Source organism: Parus major, chromosome 8 (genome assembly GCF_001522545.3).
Source record: "Parus major isolate Abel chromosome 8, Parus_major1.1, whole genome shotgun sequence".
NCBI lineage: Eukaryota > Metazoa > Chordata > Aves > Passeriformes > Paridae > Parus > Parus major.
In genome coordinates this window covers 22,347,430-22,364,118 of record NC_031777.1, presented here as the reverse complement: position 1 = coordinate 22,364,118, position 16,689 = coordinate 22,347,430, and the positions used below count along the sequence as shown (strand labels likewise).

Genomic DNA, 16,689 nt, shown 5'->3' with positions numbered 1-16,689 from the left:
GCCGGCGGAAAGAATTCATCCAAAGACTGAAATCGCCCCTTTTTATCCGCTGCTTCCCACCATTCCCCCGGCTTTCCTGTGTGGGGCTTGTTTGGCTTGTGTTTTAAAAAAAACCCGAAAACGGCGATTTTTTGAGAGAATTCAGGAAAGTGGCTTTTCTGTGGAAAGGTGTTTTTTCAAACAAAAAGAAGCACTCTATATATATTATATATATAACTACCTATATTTAGTTCCTGCAAGGCAGCTGCTGAGGTGACTTTCCTGGAGGCTTTTTTTTTTTAAGTTTAATTTTGCGATTTTAATTTTTTTCTTTCTTTTTCCTAAAAGTGTTATTTTAGAGCGAGGTGAATTCTTCTCGGCTTTGTGTTTTGGGTTTTTTTTTTATCCCCTTTTTTTTTTTTTTTTTTAACCTCTCAATTAAAAGCCGAGCTATCCAACCTCTTATTTCTAACCCTGCCGGGACTTGGCTGTCGCGATGTACAACACGGTGTGGGATATGGACCGCGATGACACGGACTGGAGGGAAGTGATGATGCCCTATTCCACTGAGCTGATATTTTACATTGAAATGGACCCTCCAGGTAGGGAGCTGAAGCCGGCGAGCTGCCCCCGCACCCCTGGCAGCGGGTCGGGGACTGCCGTCCATCCCTGCCCTCCCTCCTCCTGCAGACTTTTCCCTTTTAAAATAAAAGGAGGCGGGAGGGGGGGTTGTGAAAATTAATATCTGTAGTTAAACTTTGTGTAAACTTCCCAGGGACTTGAGCTCGCTGTCTCCTGGGCAAAAGTATTTTAATACTGGGGGTTTTTGTGGGGGAGGTGGGAGGATAAGAACAATTTATGGTTCCTTTTGGGAGATGGAAGGAGGCAGGAGGAGGAGAGCTGCTCGCAACCCCTCTCGCATGTCTCCTTTTTTGAAAACCTTTATTGAAAAGCGTATATTTCAGCTGTATTCGCTCCTAGAGGAACACTTTTATTATCCTCTTCACCTGTGTGCCTTTATGTGCCTGTAACACTTTGATGGTGGTGATTTACCCACCTCTATTCAGTTCCAGTTTAATCGCTTTTACAGTCTCCAAGACCCTTTTCTCCCCAGCTCTCTTCCAGCCCTGACAGATGAGGTGTGTGTTGTCGCTGGGTTTTGGTGATGGGGGGGGATAATACTTGGGAACAGGCTGGAATCCTTCCCTGGAGGCACAGTTACTTTGATAACACTTAATAACCTTGTTCAAAAGGATTTGATGCACTTTTTCTTCCCTTCCCCCTCCATGGATTGCTAGTGCTGAAGATGGGGAAATGTATTATCCCTTGCTTGCCTGAAGTTTTTAATGGGGCAGAAAGTTTCTTTTGTGTCTGAAGAGGGAGGGAAGGCTTGTGAGGAGTAGAGGTTGAGTCTTTCTTTGGTAAATTAATTAAAGTGAGCAGAAATGGGTACTGGTGAAACTGTATCTATACCTGTAAGAGTCAAACAGGCTGAAGCAGTATGGTAATTGAAGGGCCTTTATCTTCTCATGTCTCTGATCCGTACAGCCAGAAGGTACAGTAAAATATTTACCCAAACTCTTAGCCTGCAGAGAAATTGATAGCAAATAAGTACTTCGAAGTGTTGTCTTTTATGGGGTGCGGACTTTCAGAATGTGCTTTTCAACCTGTGCCTGAATCATGGCATGTATCTGCAAGTGTGGTTTATTCTCTTTGTTTCAGCACAGTGAGCTGTATTTTTCTCTCTGGAGGTATGTGGTACTTTAATTAAAACAGGAGGAGGTGATCATCCTGAGTTTTTTTGGATCTCAAGGATCGGTACTTCTTTTGGTAATTCTGACGCTTTAAAAATTGGACAGATCTCTCAGACACACAGCAATGGCCACTACTCGTTAAATTCTTGCATAGCTGACACAACCTATTTTTAGATGTTACTCCTGAAAGCCTGAAGTTCGGTCAAATCACTTTGCTTCTGTGAATTTTAGAGGATATCTTTCTTGTAAACGCTTTTGATTTTTTTACTATTCACGAGGTAAGTATTTGTGTGTGCTTGTATCAAGTGAACAAAAACCCAAGTCCCATTGTAGGTGACTTAAAGCAATTAGTGTGAGGCTTTCATTTAAAAGAAAATAAAGCCCCTTGAATGGCTTATTACAAGGGGGCTGCTAAGAGGGGCTGGACAAACTGAACTGGTCAGAAAACAACTTTCCAGTGTTTCTGCAGGAATTTGGCCATGCAAAATTCTTAGGAAGCCTTTTAAAGTTTACAGTAAGAAGCAGCTCTTCTATCATTAATAGTGCCAATGCTTCCATCATTGGAGCCCTCTTGTCAGGGATCAAGGATCTGCACAGTCCAAACACCAGTTAGCAAAAGGACTTTGTGTTACAGGCTGATTCCCGAAGTGTTCAGTAACTTTATCTTTCATATTTTTAAACTAGATGAGCCAGAGCTGGAAATGATGCACGGGATAATCCCCATGTGTATGTCCTGGTTTTGTGGAACTGTAACTTCTAAATTGCAGGGGGAAGGAGGGAGAGCGTGGCAGAGGGGGTCTGCATTCTCCCTGTCCAGAGGCAGGGTGGGAAAGCATTTTCTGGCCTGGGATGATAGGTCATCCCTAAGGGAAGTGTGGAGGAATTTATTTGGAAGGCTTAAACACTCTTCATGCCTTGGGATAAAGTCACTGCGTTTGCACCCGGTAACAACCACAGCTCCATTTGGCCCACTTCCAACAAAAATCCGTGAAGGTTTTCGGTGCGGCGTTCCCAGCGCGGTGGCCGGAGCTCCTGGGAGGCTGAGCGGTGGCAGCGTTCCCTCGGCAGCCCCGGAGCAGCGACGTGCGGCCCCGCTGCCGAGCGCTCTTTTGTTCCCACAACTTGAGCCGAGAGATCCCCGCTTGGGTTTTGTGCCGCAGCACCGGGCACTGGCGCATCCCGGGGGCCAAGTGTCTGGGCTCACGCATGACTGCCCCTGACTACATTTTACTGCGTCTAAACTTGAAGCAGAAGACAAAAGCAAGGTGAACATAATGTGCGGTGTCACCCGTAACCTGCGAGCCGAGGGTGGGGATACTGTTTCTCGTTAAGGGCCAGCAGACCTTTAATTTATCTTGGCAGGCTGTCTTAATACCCACCTTAGCCTTGCCCAATAATAATGCAGAAATAAAATCTGGTGATGGCAGGCAGCCTGCAGCACAGCCGGAGCTTCTGTCAGGCCTCAGTGCACCTGCACCAGCTTATCAGTGTGCTTGTGTTTGCTGTTTGGGGCTGTAGGTGTAAATGGATGTTCAGAGCAGGTCCTGGAGCCTCTCTGCTACAGGGTTTGCTCTGAAGTTCAGAAATAAAAGTAATAACGCCCCTCTCACTCGACTTTTTCTCTTGAGCAGAGGCAATCGGGCAACAAGGAACTGCAAGCTTTCTGCTAGGCTTTAATCCATTTTAAACACAGGAGTGGGACAGTTTTCCCAAACAGTGGTGGGAGTAGGGATGCAGCTCTGCCAGTCTCACAAAGCATAATTTAGAGCAGTACAACTAACACAGGAGCCGCAGTGGTGAGAACCAGAAGGGTGACTCCTGTTACCTCATGCTGTTTTCTCTCCCTTACATTTTATTTTGCATTTATACAGGCATCAGTGGCATAAGGAAGGATCTCTTTATGGCAAATAATACTACACGCAGCCAGTAACTTTCAGTATCTAAAGACACAACTGGGGCCACCACTTGCATATAGCTAATGTAGCAGCTTCTCAACTTTCTATTGATGGATTAAGTTAGAGTATTGTGGCTGTAGCAGCATCATGTGCTGGCTCTGGCATTAGGAAGCTATCAGGGGTTCACTCATATGTTTGTTGTTCCTGTGGGTCTTGCTATGTGAAAAGAAAAGAAAATAGGTTCTGGGTTGAATTTAGTTTATTTGACAACACCAGTTCAGGTCTGCAAAAAGTTATTTCTGCCAAAAGTTTTTGAACAGAGGATTTCAAATTGGCTGCAAAAGTTACCAGAGTATCAAGCATCTCTACCTATGTATTGCCTCGCTTCTATTTAGAAGGGCTAAGTAATGTCTTTCCCTCTGTAGATCTGGGATACATTATCAGTTGTGTTGGTGATAAAATGTGTAATCACTGAATACATTTTGTCACAGTTGGATGAAAATCAGTAAGAGTGTTCCACTGGGATTTCTGATACAGATGTCAGCAAAGATATTTGGCTCAACTACAAATTAGAGGTTAGTTTCCTTTGTGTGGGTTATAAAGAGTACCACAAGTTTAAGGCTTCCTAATGCAGAATGGGCTCTTATGAACAGATAGTACAATAACTCTTTGACCTAAAGCTATATGGAAGCTACCTGTTTGAACCCAGAAATATGACCAACTACATTTATAACTTGATTCAGTGTCTTTTTCAAGAACAGTACTTTGCCTTTTCTCATGTGCTGTAACAATGCTGCTGCTGCTACAAAATCTTTTGGTAGTTAAGTGGGGGTGAAATAATCTGTGGGCTACTTAGTTTAGTCTGCTTTATAGAAGCTGCACTGCCAAAGTATGAGTGAGACAAGTATTCAAGGGAAAAACCGTGTTTATTCATTATAGTTTCTATTTTCTTCTCATATATAATTTGACAACCCTTATTTTAGGGGAGCGATACTGCAATTGTAATTTGGAAAACACAGGGTTCTGAGCTCAAGGGCAGTGTTTACTGGGATACCAGGCATGCTGTATCATTATCAGTGTTATAGTGGAAGCTGAATGTGGTTTCTCAAATTGGGTTTGTGGTACACGGTAGCCAGATGTAGGTGAACACTGCCTGTCTATGCCTGACTAGTTTTCCAGTGGGAGAACAGATGTAAATTTGAATAGCATTGTCAGTGGTGTCCTTCAGTTTATCTGACTCCAGAAGCTTATCGAAGAAAAGTTCTGTTCTTGCACATCTAAAAAAAAAAAAAAAAAGTAGTTCTACTAGTGCATGTATTCAATACAACAGCACTGTAGCTTCAACTGTATTTTTTTGCAAATTTAGGTCTTGCTGGAAATCGTATTTCAAAAAAAGCTGATGTTTGGGATTGAGAGTTTCCCTGTTACAGAAGGGAAGTTTGTGCAGGCTGATATGAGGTAGAGCAGGGTGTAAATATGGCTCAGTCACTGTATTCTGCATATCTGGGAATATTGTTTGGATTGGAGTCTCAGCTTCTATGAGGACAGTGGTGTGGGTTATAAAGAAATGCTTATATTCTGTTCTTGTTTCACCTAGAGTTCTCTACTGACCTTTTTATTTAATGACTTCTGTAACCATTCTTTTATTTCTGATTGCATTTTTAGGCTTGCTTTTGCATTCCTTGCATTTCATTTTCATTTTGATGGCTCTGTTGAAGACTATCACTCATCAGCTTTCAATTAAAGACATGACCACAAAAAATAGCATCATTAATAGAAAGTGAAATGCTGTTTTGCTTGAGATGAGAGAGCCTGCCTTAAAAGGCTGACATTTGTGTTTATCACTAGGTTTTCAGATTATGTAGAAATAGTTGGGGAGGCAAAACTTGCTAAAGGGAGTTTTTCAGCTCTATGTTCTTCAAGCTATAGGCTTATGCAAGCTAAAACATGAGGGGACATTCTGAGAAGAAACCAAGTTCCTCAACGTGTTTTTGCAGAAAATGTTATTTCTGCAATTGTTATTCCAAACAGTTTTGTGTATTGCATGATTTCTGTACCTGATGGGAATTAATCATGGTGTTCCTTCTGTCTCACATGTTTAAAAGGAGAAAACTTTTCCTGCAGTTTTCTGTGGGGGCTATTGCTCTCCCAAGCAGCAGAGTTGACTTCTGTCTTTGCCATTGCCTGCATGATTATCTTATTCCAGACTGAAGCTATTTGTGCTTATCTTTGCTTTACAGCTTGGGAAAACAGAGGCATAGCTGGTCATACACATCTGTGCCCAGGACTGAACACAGTTGGGTGCCTTACATCACCTCATATTGGTTGTTTAGTGAGTCACTTTTTGGGCAGAGAGCTAGAGAGGAATAAAGAATACTTTTATCAGCATGCCCTGTGTGTTTTAAAGCTTAGGCTTTATTATTGTCAGAAAGACTGTTAACTGTGTTGAAACAGGTTGCTGTAAAACTTCAGTCCCATTAAAGCAATAAGTGTGTTCTAGCTAGATTTTTTGGAAAACTCATTTTTGTAAAGTAGGTTGCTGAGTAATGCTTAAGGAACAATCTCTGCTCATATACTAAGTGCCCCTATGGAAATGAGTCAGATTTTCTTTTTTTCTCCTGCTTTTTATCTCATTTCTTCTGACAGGTTAAAGTCTGCACAATAGCTAAGTAAGCAAGAATTCACTTCTCCACATAATATAAACTACAGCAATGAGCTGATGCTGGGTCCCCAAACAGTGTGAGTGGATGTAACTTCTTTGGAAGATATTTTTATTGTCCTTCATGTTTGCCATGTCCTCCACTCAACAAAGATCCTGCAATGTTCCAGTGAATATATTCCAGTATCTTAATTTTTTCTAGTTCTGAAGAAAAATGTCTATGTACAGGGAGCTTTACAAGGATTCAGACAGTACAAAATAAAGGCAAAGTGCAGGTGGTGCCTCGTGTAGTTGTTTCCAAAAAAGGACTCCAGGTGCCCTGCTGAACACCAACCAGCTGCCTGGTGAATCCTGGTGCTGAAGCCCAAGGAGCTCTGAAGCTTTCCTGTGGCTGAACAGGATCCAGGATCTTCGCTGGCTTTGAGTGCAGCAGCACACTCAAGATGGATACCTTCCATCTAGAGCACTTTGAAAAAGGAGATTAAATACTTCAGCTGCTTCAGCCTGTGTCTGCTTCTAGCACTCACCCAAACTCTACCAGTTTTTGTGATTTTTAGTGGTAGCTCATAGGAATGTTACTTCTTAAAGCAAATATCCCTGAAAATGACACATAGTTACCTAGAAATGGCTTCAAAAACATCACATTTCTCTGCACAAAAGTTGGTGGGTTTGGAAGAATTATAAAAATACCAATTTACTCCTTAATATTGTTTGTTGGTTTGCTACAGGATAACTTGACTTTTGGTTCAGTGTCACTTTGTGACTCTTGTACCTTGGGTCAATTTTCTCCTTCCAAACATAATCCTTTCTTTTTATTAACTACTGCTTACTCTCTGTTAGTCTCTTCCTCTAACCCTTGAAAGAAGAATACTGGAGCCATTTTTTGAGGTTTTACCTTCTGTAGCCTCATCCTAGCTTTGTCTCTGGAGTCCCTAAAATCTGATGCTGCACACAATCATCTTTTCTTTTGGAGGAATTCTTTCCTTCCTTGCATGTATCCCCTTTAAAAACCCAAACAAAACCCCTGAAGGCACAGTTCAAGAAAATTTACTGTAATGGGAGAGAATTTGGCTCACTGTTGACATGTGGGGCTTTTTGAACGTGGGCAGTGGGGCTTGCACTCAAGTCCTGTCCCAGGAAAATGTCTTAGAAGTAAAATGGATAAGAAGTTCATTGACAATATTATGCCTGTAAGTTCTGTTGTCTATTACAACCTGAATTTGTACTTGGCAATAGAATTCCCAGGCTGTCAGTATTCCTGCTGCTCTGCCCTGTGTGGTTGTCCTGGGGACATTGTCAGAATCTACATTGTTGGCCCTCAAGGAACTGCTCCCAAGTGTCAAATTAGAAGTCTTTGGTGGTTTTGGCTTCCTTACCCTGATTCATCTCCTGTCTCCAAGAATATCTCTTGAAGGATACAAGGCAGCTTAAATCAATGAGGTGAGTGTTTAAGACCCTTTCAGTTTTGAAGGGTACAGTACAGTCTCACGGATAAGTTTTGGGACAGTGAGAGAAGTCAAGCTGCTGCTCTGAAATGGATTTCATTAAAATACTTTAAAGATCACCGTGTACTGAGTAGGGAGATTTGAAACTGAGTGTGAGCAATGGCCAGGCCTGCTCTTCCATGTCTGCTCTGAACCTCCCCTTCTGCTGCAGGCACTGCGTGGGATCCCATGGACTGGGACTTCTGCCTCAGTGGAGCGTCTTTCAAGGTCAAGGTTCTTAAAAAAAAGATGAGTCATGACAAAGTGTACAACAGATTCCTTCTGAATACTTTTTTACCTTCAAATTTCTTCTGGAGTCTTGATTTAGAAATGTGCCTTTTGATCTTGATTTAGATGGCTCACTCTTAGCAATTTAGGCAGTGTTGAAATATTTGTACTTTGGTAACTAGAAAATGGTTTGACATAGCACAAGGACAGGTACTGTATATGGAACAGTTTTACATACTTCTCTGAAAGATTGAAGCTAGTGGTAAGCTGAAATAAAATGCTACTTAGAACAGCAAGAATCATATGTATTTGCAGCTGTATTATTATTTTTAAATAGCCTCTTTTGCAGCAAACTTTTCAGTAGCACCAATTATTTCTGTGAATTTGATCCCCTGTGAGGTTTGTACCTGACATCTGGATGATGTTTAGTCTTTGAAATACCTGGGGGAAACAGCCTTGGACTGTTTTTATTTAAATTATTTATTATTTAAAATCAGTTGTTATTTAAAAGATCTTTTTCTTTTGGGTTTGGTATGTCTCCTAGCCATAGCTGTCACTGCTTGGCTCTGACTTCATTCCCTCTCTTCCACAATGAAAAGCCAGTTTTTAATTCTCAATCAATGTAGTTCTTTGCGTAGTCTGAATTTTGTGTTTTTCTTGCTCTTGTCAAAAAGTTTATTCTTGCATATTGACCAAAGAGTACTTTTAATAGTGTTTTGAAGACTCTGCCTGTGGAGGAATAGGGAACACGTTGTGATGTTTCTCCTGTGAAGGCAGAAGAGGAGCTCCTTTAGTTAGAAAGCAAAAAGGGAAACTCCTTGCTCCCTGCACTTTACATTTACTTTTGCTGTATAGTCTTCTCGACCTGACATCTGATACTGTAAAGTAGAACATTCTTGTTGGATATCTGAAATTTTAATGGCAATAAAATATCTGTCATGGACTTTAATCTAGTACTGGCAAAAGCCTGGGCCTGCTGTCTACATGATAAAATTATTCCTTCCTTGTGTGAGCCAGGCATGTGATGCTGGGTGGTAATAATCTTTGAGTGATGAAACATGGCAAAAGTTCTAAAACCTCTCCAGTTCATTAGGAGTGTGCTAATTATGCCTGGTAGGTGAAAGAGGACTTACCCTTTTTATCCTCCTCATGTTGATTTTGGGACGGTCACCTCAACCCTGTTGATCATGGAACCTCTGACACTGCTGTAGCTTTGCAGCAGTTACACTGGGCTCTGGGTTGGAAGGAAAACAGTTTTTCTTTGGGCAGTGAAAATAATTGGGAAGCTGAGGTTTTTTTGGCTTTGCATCTTCATGCAAAGGCTGGAATGAAGGGGATGAGCTGTGTTTTGGTACAGAAATCAAAGATGCCCATATCATTTATCTGACTGTGAACATCTTCTATTTCTTATGTCTCAGCCTGTGAAGTAATAGGGCTTGCAAAGTAGTGAGAGATGCTTTTGAGATGCCAAAAGGAATGCTGAATTTAATCCAGCCTCTTCACACACTGTTGTTGTCCCCTGTTCTGCAGGTGTCCCAGAGCAGATAATACTTTAACCTGTGCAGTAGCTGTGGATGCTCATGAGGAACAGAGTGCAGCAGAAGCCTGTCAGGCTGTTGGAGGTGAAACAGTGACTGGGAGGTGTGGGAGAGAGCTGGATAGCTGGGGAGTTTTCAAACAAAACAGATCTTTATCAAAAAAGCCAATTAATAAAAACTGAAATATTTCTTAAAGGTGTTGTTTTTTATGGAAGTTCATAGAAACACAAGCAAAGCTATAATGGGAGTGTTTTCATTGGAAGCCTGCCTGGCTTTCAGCCAACTTGTCTGCTGTTTTCTGTAATGAGATATTGAAAGACTTCAAATCTTTGAATATGTCTTACTCTTTGGCATCTCGCCTGTTTTGGGGGAGGAGGGTGAAAATGTGAGCATGCCTGAGGTTCTGTGGCCAGCAATAATTCCATCAAGGAGCTTCCTTCCCCATTCCCAGAGCAGTTCTCTGTGCACATTAGCTGCCCTTTGAGGAAGGGCAGCTTTGAAGGGCATCGGTGCTCAATGCTCTGCAAAAGGGGTCTTGGCAGGAGAGCTGAGATGTGGAGCTGCCAAGATCATTTACCTGCCAGTGCTGGGGAATGAGCTGCTGTCAGCAGGTGCACTCGACCCTCCTCTTTGACAGCTGGAAAACCTCTGCAGAAGCCTCTGCTTTTTTCACAGATATCTTTGAGGGGTTCTCGTGCAGGAGGGACCAGTACAGGACTCCTGAGGGAGGGAAAGATTTTGAGGCTTTGCCTGAAATGTGTTGGAGAAATTGAGAAGAGTGTTTGAGAAATTGAGTAAGACGGTGGAGAGAGCAGTTAAGGATTGGGGAGAATTTTTCTCTTCAACAAAGCTAGCCTACATTTTCATTCCAAGTCTTCATCTATATCTCCAAAGGGAAAACCCTTCTCTCCTCAAGGACTATGTCATTAAAATGTTAGCTGGCCTAACCACAGATTACTTGCATGTTTCCATAGCAATGACACTTTGTAGAGCTTTATATTACAGTTTGCAGGGTATCTACTGTACATCAGCCTTTTTGAAGCTGAGTAACTGTCTTGGAAATCCTCTGATCTGTTTTCTGCTTGTCACAACGTGGAGAGAGAGTAGATTGAGAGCATCAGAAAGAAGGCTAGTAAACAAGCCCTTGGAAGTGCTAAGGGACTTAAAATTGACTTTATCAGAGTACTTGGTAGTTGTGATTATTTGTAACAGTAAGGTAGACTTATTGCTGCATTTAAACCTGCTATGCTTTTAAGTGGCTTTTGAAGCTCTTGGAAAATACTGGAAGAAATAAGTGGTGGAGCCATTCTTAGATTAAGTGGCATCTGCCTTAAAACTGAAAATTAGAGTTTAATTAACTGGCAGGTTGATTTTGTACACAAATACTGCAGCCAAAGAAGAAACAGCCTGCTTGACTGGATACTGCATGGAATATAGCACTTGGATAACCCAGGCATTCTTCCTGTTTTACTCCTGAGTCAGTGCCATTGAAAACCCTCACACATAGGGCTCGGTGGCTCTTAGATCGTGTAAACTTGTAAAATTTTTTATTCAAAACCTGACTGGGGAATGTGTGTATCTCATTGAAGTCACGGCCTACTTCACTGCAGTTAAATTCAGGATTAATATAGCCCGTGATTTTTTATGAGAGACTTTAAAAGAAGTACAGCAGCGTTGGACTTCAGACTCTTGCCAGCTTTCCTGCTTGCCTTGGTGTTGGAGGCACCTTGAATTTCAGAGTCGACTCAGTTAAAGTCACGAGTCGTCCTTTCGAAAAAACAATTCTGCACTGTCCAGAAAGCATCCCAAATCATCCTCTGGCAAGGCCCAGTCCATTTTCTCTCCGAGGCACAGCGGCTGTGGGAGCAGCTCAGCTGAAGGTACCTGCTGGAAATGGCACAGCAGCCTTCGGGGCCTGACGTCAGCAACATCCGATCCCGCATCCCGGCACGCATTGGCTGCCATCCCTCTGTGCCATCACCAGCTCATTTTTATTTCCCCCTTATAAGTGACACTGAGCTGGGATTGGGATTTAGCTCAAGCTCGTCTGCCTGGGTAAAGCTAGAAAGAAGGAACTAGAGTTGCTAAAGAAATTAAAACCAGATATGCCTGTGAATGCATGAGAGCGAGCCAGGCTGCTCTCATTGCTAGGCGGTCACCGAGGGCTGAACCTGATCTTTGGAATGTTCTCATGTGGGAGTGAAGGGTACAACTGAGCTGTCACCTTTCGGTGTTTGGAAAGATCTGTGCTCTAAAGCTGTCCTAGAGACATGGGAGGGGAAGGATGCTTGTGTATCTGGTGCAAAGAGAAAGTTCTTTATTAGAACGGATAGACGCGTTGTGCTGTTAATCACTTGTGATCAGTGTTTCTCTCCCAGGAAAAAGGAGGCAAGAAACCATCAGGATCATTCACTTTAATCAGAGCTGGTTTTGAGATAAAGTAAAATTGTGCCTATGGCTAGATGAGAATTGGACTCAGTGACATGGAAAGAAACACGGCTGCTGTTGAAAGCATTTCTGTTGACTTCAAGCCAGCCTTGTCTTACTTTACTCTAGGATTTTAGCTCTCTAATATTTATTAAGGTATATAAAACTGGATTATTTTGAATTGAAAATCAAAATATGTGGATGCTTTGAGGCTCTCTGTAGCTTCTCATAGAAACAGCACAGGATTTCTCCTAGCAGGCTTGTTAGTACCATGTAGGTACTAAGCAAAAACTTTAAGATGCCTCCTCTGGCAACCTACTGGCCCAGTGTGATGAGAGCAGCAGTGTGGTGGATGCTGCTCTGTTGCAGACTTGCCATGCTATTACAAAATATTCCCCTTTGTCATCACAGGGGCTGGGCTGTTTTTAAACTACCTTTGTGAGTGTTCTCCATTTTTACAGACTAAAGTCTCTGGGCTGAGAGGGTAGCCAAGAAATGCTGAAATAGATGGGCATGTTGGCCTTTGGGGTAAAGCAGGAACAAGGGCCTGGTTCTGTATCCAGTACAGGGGAAAATCTATTATGACTCAAAGAGCTCAAAGCATTGAAAGTAAAGAATTAGATACACAGCTCTCTGGAAACAGGATCCACCCTTGCAAATAGTTTTGTATTTTTGAAATGTGCAAGCTATTAAAAAGCATTTTTCAAAAGTCTATTGTGTAAAGGACTTTCTTCCGTGAGTCAGGTTTTACAGGAACTGGTCAAAGCCTTATTCTTCTCCCTGAAAGAATTTCCTTCCAGTTTTTCTCATGAAGAATGAAGTTCTGTAGGCAACCCCCTGATAGAACTGATATCTGCCTGTTAAAGGAAACTCCCACCTGTAGTAGGGACACTTGGTGCAATTTCTGGTGCTCTGTGTCCAAACTCCCATTCTCTACACCTTTCTGGTCTTTGTTCATTTGCTTTTCTGTACCCAGTGCTCTGGAGTGAGCCCTAACTAAGCTGCCAAATAATCCCAGAGTGTATAAAGGAGCAAGACTTTGTAAGCAATCTTACAGGGGGGGGTCTAGAGAAGTATTGAAGTATTCTAGAGAACACTTGAAAGCCCCTTCTGGAAAGCCCCTACTACCAGTGCAAAACAGGCTTTTTACATTGTAAAATACCTTGAAGCTGTTGATATGTCCAAGCCTTAATTTCAAAGTCCCATTGAAATAATTGCAGGTGCTGGTAAAGTTTTCTAAGAACTCTCTGCACTTTCGTGTGTTTTTTATGTAAAACTTAATATGCTTTCTGATGACTCATAGCCTACAAAAGATAATGGAGTGAATCTACAGGTTTTCTGAACTCAGATTTACTGCAGTGTGCAGACACTGATGAGACTCAGAACTGCTGCAGGTCTCCTGTCCCAGATGTGATGCTGGAACAGGGAGCACCTGATGACATCTTTTAATTCAGGAGTGTTGAATGGGGGGAAATGGAACAACACAGTGAATACAATTGATTCCACAGGCTTAGCCTGGATATGTGTTCCTCTGATCCTGGATGGGGCTGGGAGCTTCAAGAAAAGTAGGGTTGGAGCCATGTCTCACTCTCAATGGTGCTTTGTGCAAACACTAGTGCACTACACAAACAACCGTAGTAGTTGAGCTAGGAATAACTGAAGCTTCATAACCAGGAAGCTACTTCACTGAATCCGAAGGTTTTCACCTTCCTTTTACAACAAGACCTGTTATTGCCTCACTGGATGTGTGCACACCTGAAAGTTCCCAGCTCACCCCATAAAAAGAACCTGTATGCTACGGTTTAATGCTCGGTCCCGCAGAATGAATGCTGCTATCTGAATCAGGTGTTTGGTCAGCAACCCCAGGGTGCAAACGTCTGGGTCAAGGTTCAGATTTAGTTTAGATTGGCTCAATTAAAGCATCTACTGGTTTGTCTGAGAACAGTGAAGTTACTGTGTTGAATATTCAGCATGAAATGGTATTTGGAACTGCAGTTGGAAGCCTGTTTTCTCTTCTTTAATGTGGGAGGTGTGGCTCAGAGGTGAGCAGCTGGATGGTGCCAAGTAGCACACCTCTCAGTGCTAAGCCATTCCGTGCTGAAGCTGGAGATCAAAATCTTCTTTCTGCTGCTTTTATTTGTGTTTCTGTGTGTACATGGGGATTGTGCATCTGAAAGATGGCTGCTGTCACTGTGTCAGGCCTGCTCGCTGGTGCTTGTGTAATCTGATGGCGAGGGCACAGGGCTGGGAGCACAGATGTTCAGGGTCTGACTTAGAAATGTGCTAGCAGCAAATCAATGTGTATAGCTGCTTTCTTACTTTGAATGTGAATGTGACCTGTCCCTCTGTAAAACACTCTTATGAAATGCCTAAAAAATGCTCATTTCCAGTGGCAATGTTCTTGATGAAGCATCCAGTCTTTGCAAAACAGGAGAGCATTCAGGACACCTTTCCCAAAGAAAATAAAAAAGAAAATGTGTCATTCGTTTCTGCTCACAGACCAGTCTCTCCAGTACATGAACATGCCTGTGGCAGCTAAATTACTGATTTAGGGCTTACAATTGGATTAATGATAAAGTTGTTTGAGCAAAAACTGAACAAACAGAAACAGCTTTGGTGTCTTGTATGCCCTTACATTGTGTATTCTATTTTGAGAATGGAAGTAAAAGCCTGTTTGCCATGAATTCAGGATAGAGGAATTCTGGGCAGGTGTGCACCAGCCCTGCAGGTGTGCAGTTCTGCCTGTCTGTTGGGCATCTGTAGCATCCCCTTTCCTATGGTAAACACTTCAGCTATGCAAAGCAGTGCAGGCACTCTAAGTTATCTAACGTCCCCTGTCCCCTTCCCTTATCACCTCATGTCCTGTAGTACTCGAGGAGTCACAGCCTTTGTTCCAGTCAGGAGCCTAAGTGACAAACCCAGTGTGAAACATGAACCTCGGGTCTATGACAGATGCAGCCCTGCCCAGCCACCGCTGCTCTCTAGCAGAGTTTTTCCTCTGGAGAGTTCACCTGTTTGCTCTTGTGGGTTGGCTTCAGGACTGCTGATGCCTGGAGTTTTTCCACAGTGCTGCCCAGAGCTCTCCAGGCTCTGGCTTTCAAACACAATACACCTTTGTCATTTGTTTGGAGCTTTAGGCGGCACCTGCCCTTGTAGTTGTGCCTGCACCAGTCTTCTTTTAACAAAAACTCACATTTCCTCATACTCCTTACTTTTCCCCTCCCTCAAGCGTTTGATACTAAAAAATCTCAGATCACGGTGGAACAGTTGACTTCAGACTTCCTTTAAGATTACAAGTTCCATTTGGTTTGAGAGATCCTGAAAGCTGAGTTCAAGATGCACATTTTCTCTTGTTTTTTTACTGTCATACTTCATTAACAGATTAGTGATTATTTTCTCCTGTTTACCTTTTGTTAATCTGTTTTTCATTTTCAGCTCTTCCTCCAAAGCCCCCCAAACCAATGACTCCAGTCAATACAAATGGAATAAAGGACAATTCCAGTTTCTCTCTGCAGGAAGCAGAGTGGTACTGGGGAGACATCTCAAGGTAAGCAATATTGCTAGAATATAACAATTAAAATGTATTAATATATATTGTTAAAAGGATAAGCCTGCTAGAATTCAAGACAAAAAGATGATGCCTTTCAGGCAGCATTTTAATGAAGGGGAATGCTTTAGGACTATGCTTGGCAAAGCACCTAAGTGAATGTATTCAGCTGGATTCAGGATATTTAAGTTGTTGCTCTTCTGGTACAGATATTGCCAGTCTTGGTGACAGTACATTTTGAGTTTCTAAATTTGCCCACATGTACAATCTTTAAAAAGAAGAGAAATGCTTCTGAATCTGATATTTAATAAAGTGCTGTAAGCTTGCAATCCTGAAATGCATGCAGTTCAGCAAAATTGCAGTATAAAAATAATACTCATTCTTATTTTTATATCAGATATATGTTATATCTGCATTCTTACTTTTGGTTTCTTTAACGTTTGTTTAAAAATTTAGCTGTATTAATTTCTATTACATGGTGATATGAAAAACTGCTCTTACAAATGTTAACCATCACTCAGCTATACTGAGCAGATGATAGAGACACATACCAAACAAATTAAGTTTTGCCTCTTAAGAAGAACTTTTTCTATGCACTTGAGAAAATAGATGGCTTGGGTTAGGTTCAGAAAATGAAAGACGTATTTTTATATACTTAATTGCATAAAAAACAGTAATGTTCAGTCATCTCTTACCCTCTTAAGGCACTTCTGAAGAGTCTAGAATCTGGAGCTGTAAGAGGACAGGCGGGCAGTCTGGGAGTGTGATCAGGAATTGCTCAAACTTGTGCACATAATACTTTGAAGCACTTTTGCAGATGAGGCATGAAGAAAGTGTTTGCCACATGAGCTTAATGACGTTCTGAGAAGGGAAATAAAGTTTTCATATCTTTATTATACCACCCTTATCTTTTTATAAGGCAAACCTTCACAGATCTTGCTTTTGAAGGGCTTTGGCAGAGATATTTTTCTGTTAATTTTAAGCTGAAGCAGGGTGGCAAAACCTGATCACAAAACCCACTATACACAGTTTGTTTAAAACTGCTTAATATTGGTATCAGTTTATTGACTGTGGATTTGTCCCTCAATTACCAGTGCACATGATGGCAGGAGCTAATGCACTGCAAATCGCATTGGAGTGGCTTTATTAGATTAAAACTTGATACACACTCATGTAAA

The 16,689-nt window shown here is 42.0% G+C and overlaps 1 protein-coding gene across 2 annotated transcripts in view; it reads left to right on the top strand.

Moving 5' to 3' along the window:
* Positions 1 to 16,689, top strand: part of LOC107208273 (phosphatidylinositol 3-kinase regulatory subunit gamma) — a 78,071-nt gene that overhangs the window by 45,300 nt on the left and 16,082 nt on the right. Inside the window, exons 1-2 of one of the 2 annotated variants that reach the window (XM_015636506.2) lie at positions 7 to 581; positions 15,400 to 15,511. In XM_015636506.2, the coding sequence (XP_015491992.1) occupies positions 476 to 581; positions 15,400 to 15,511 (218 nt within the window). In that variant the 5' untranslated portion in view covers positions 7 to 475. Of the gene's footprint in view, positions 1 to 6; positions 582 to 15,399; positions 15,512 to 16,689 lie in introns of those variants that run through there. The other variant, XM_015636505.3, reaches the window with a different exon arrangement.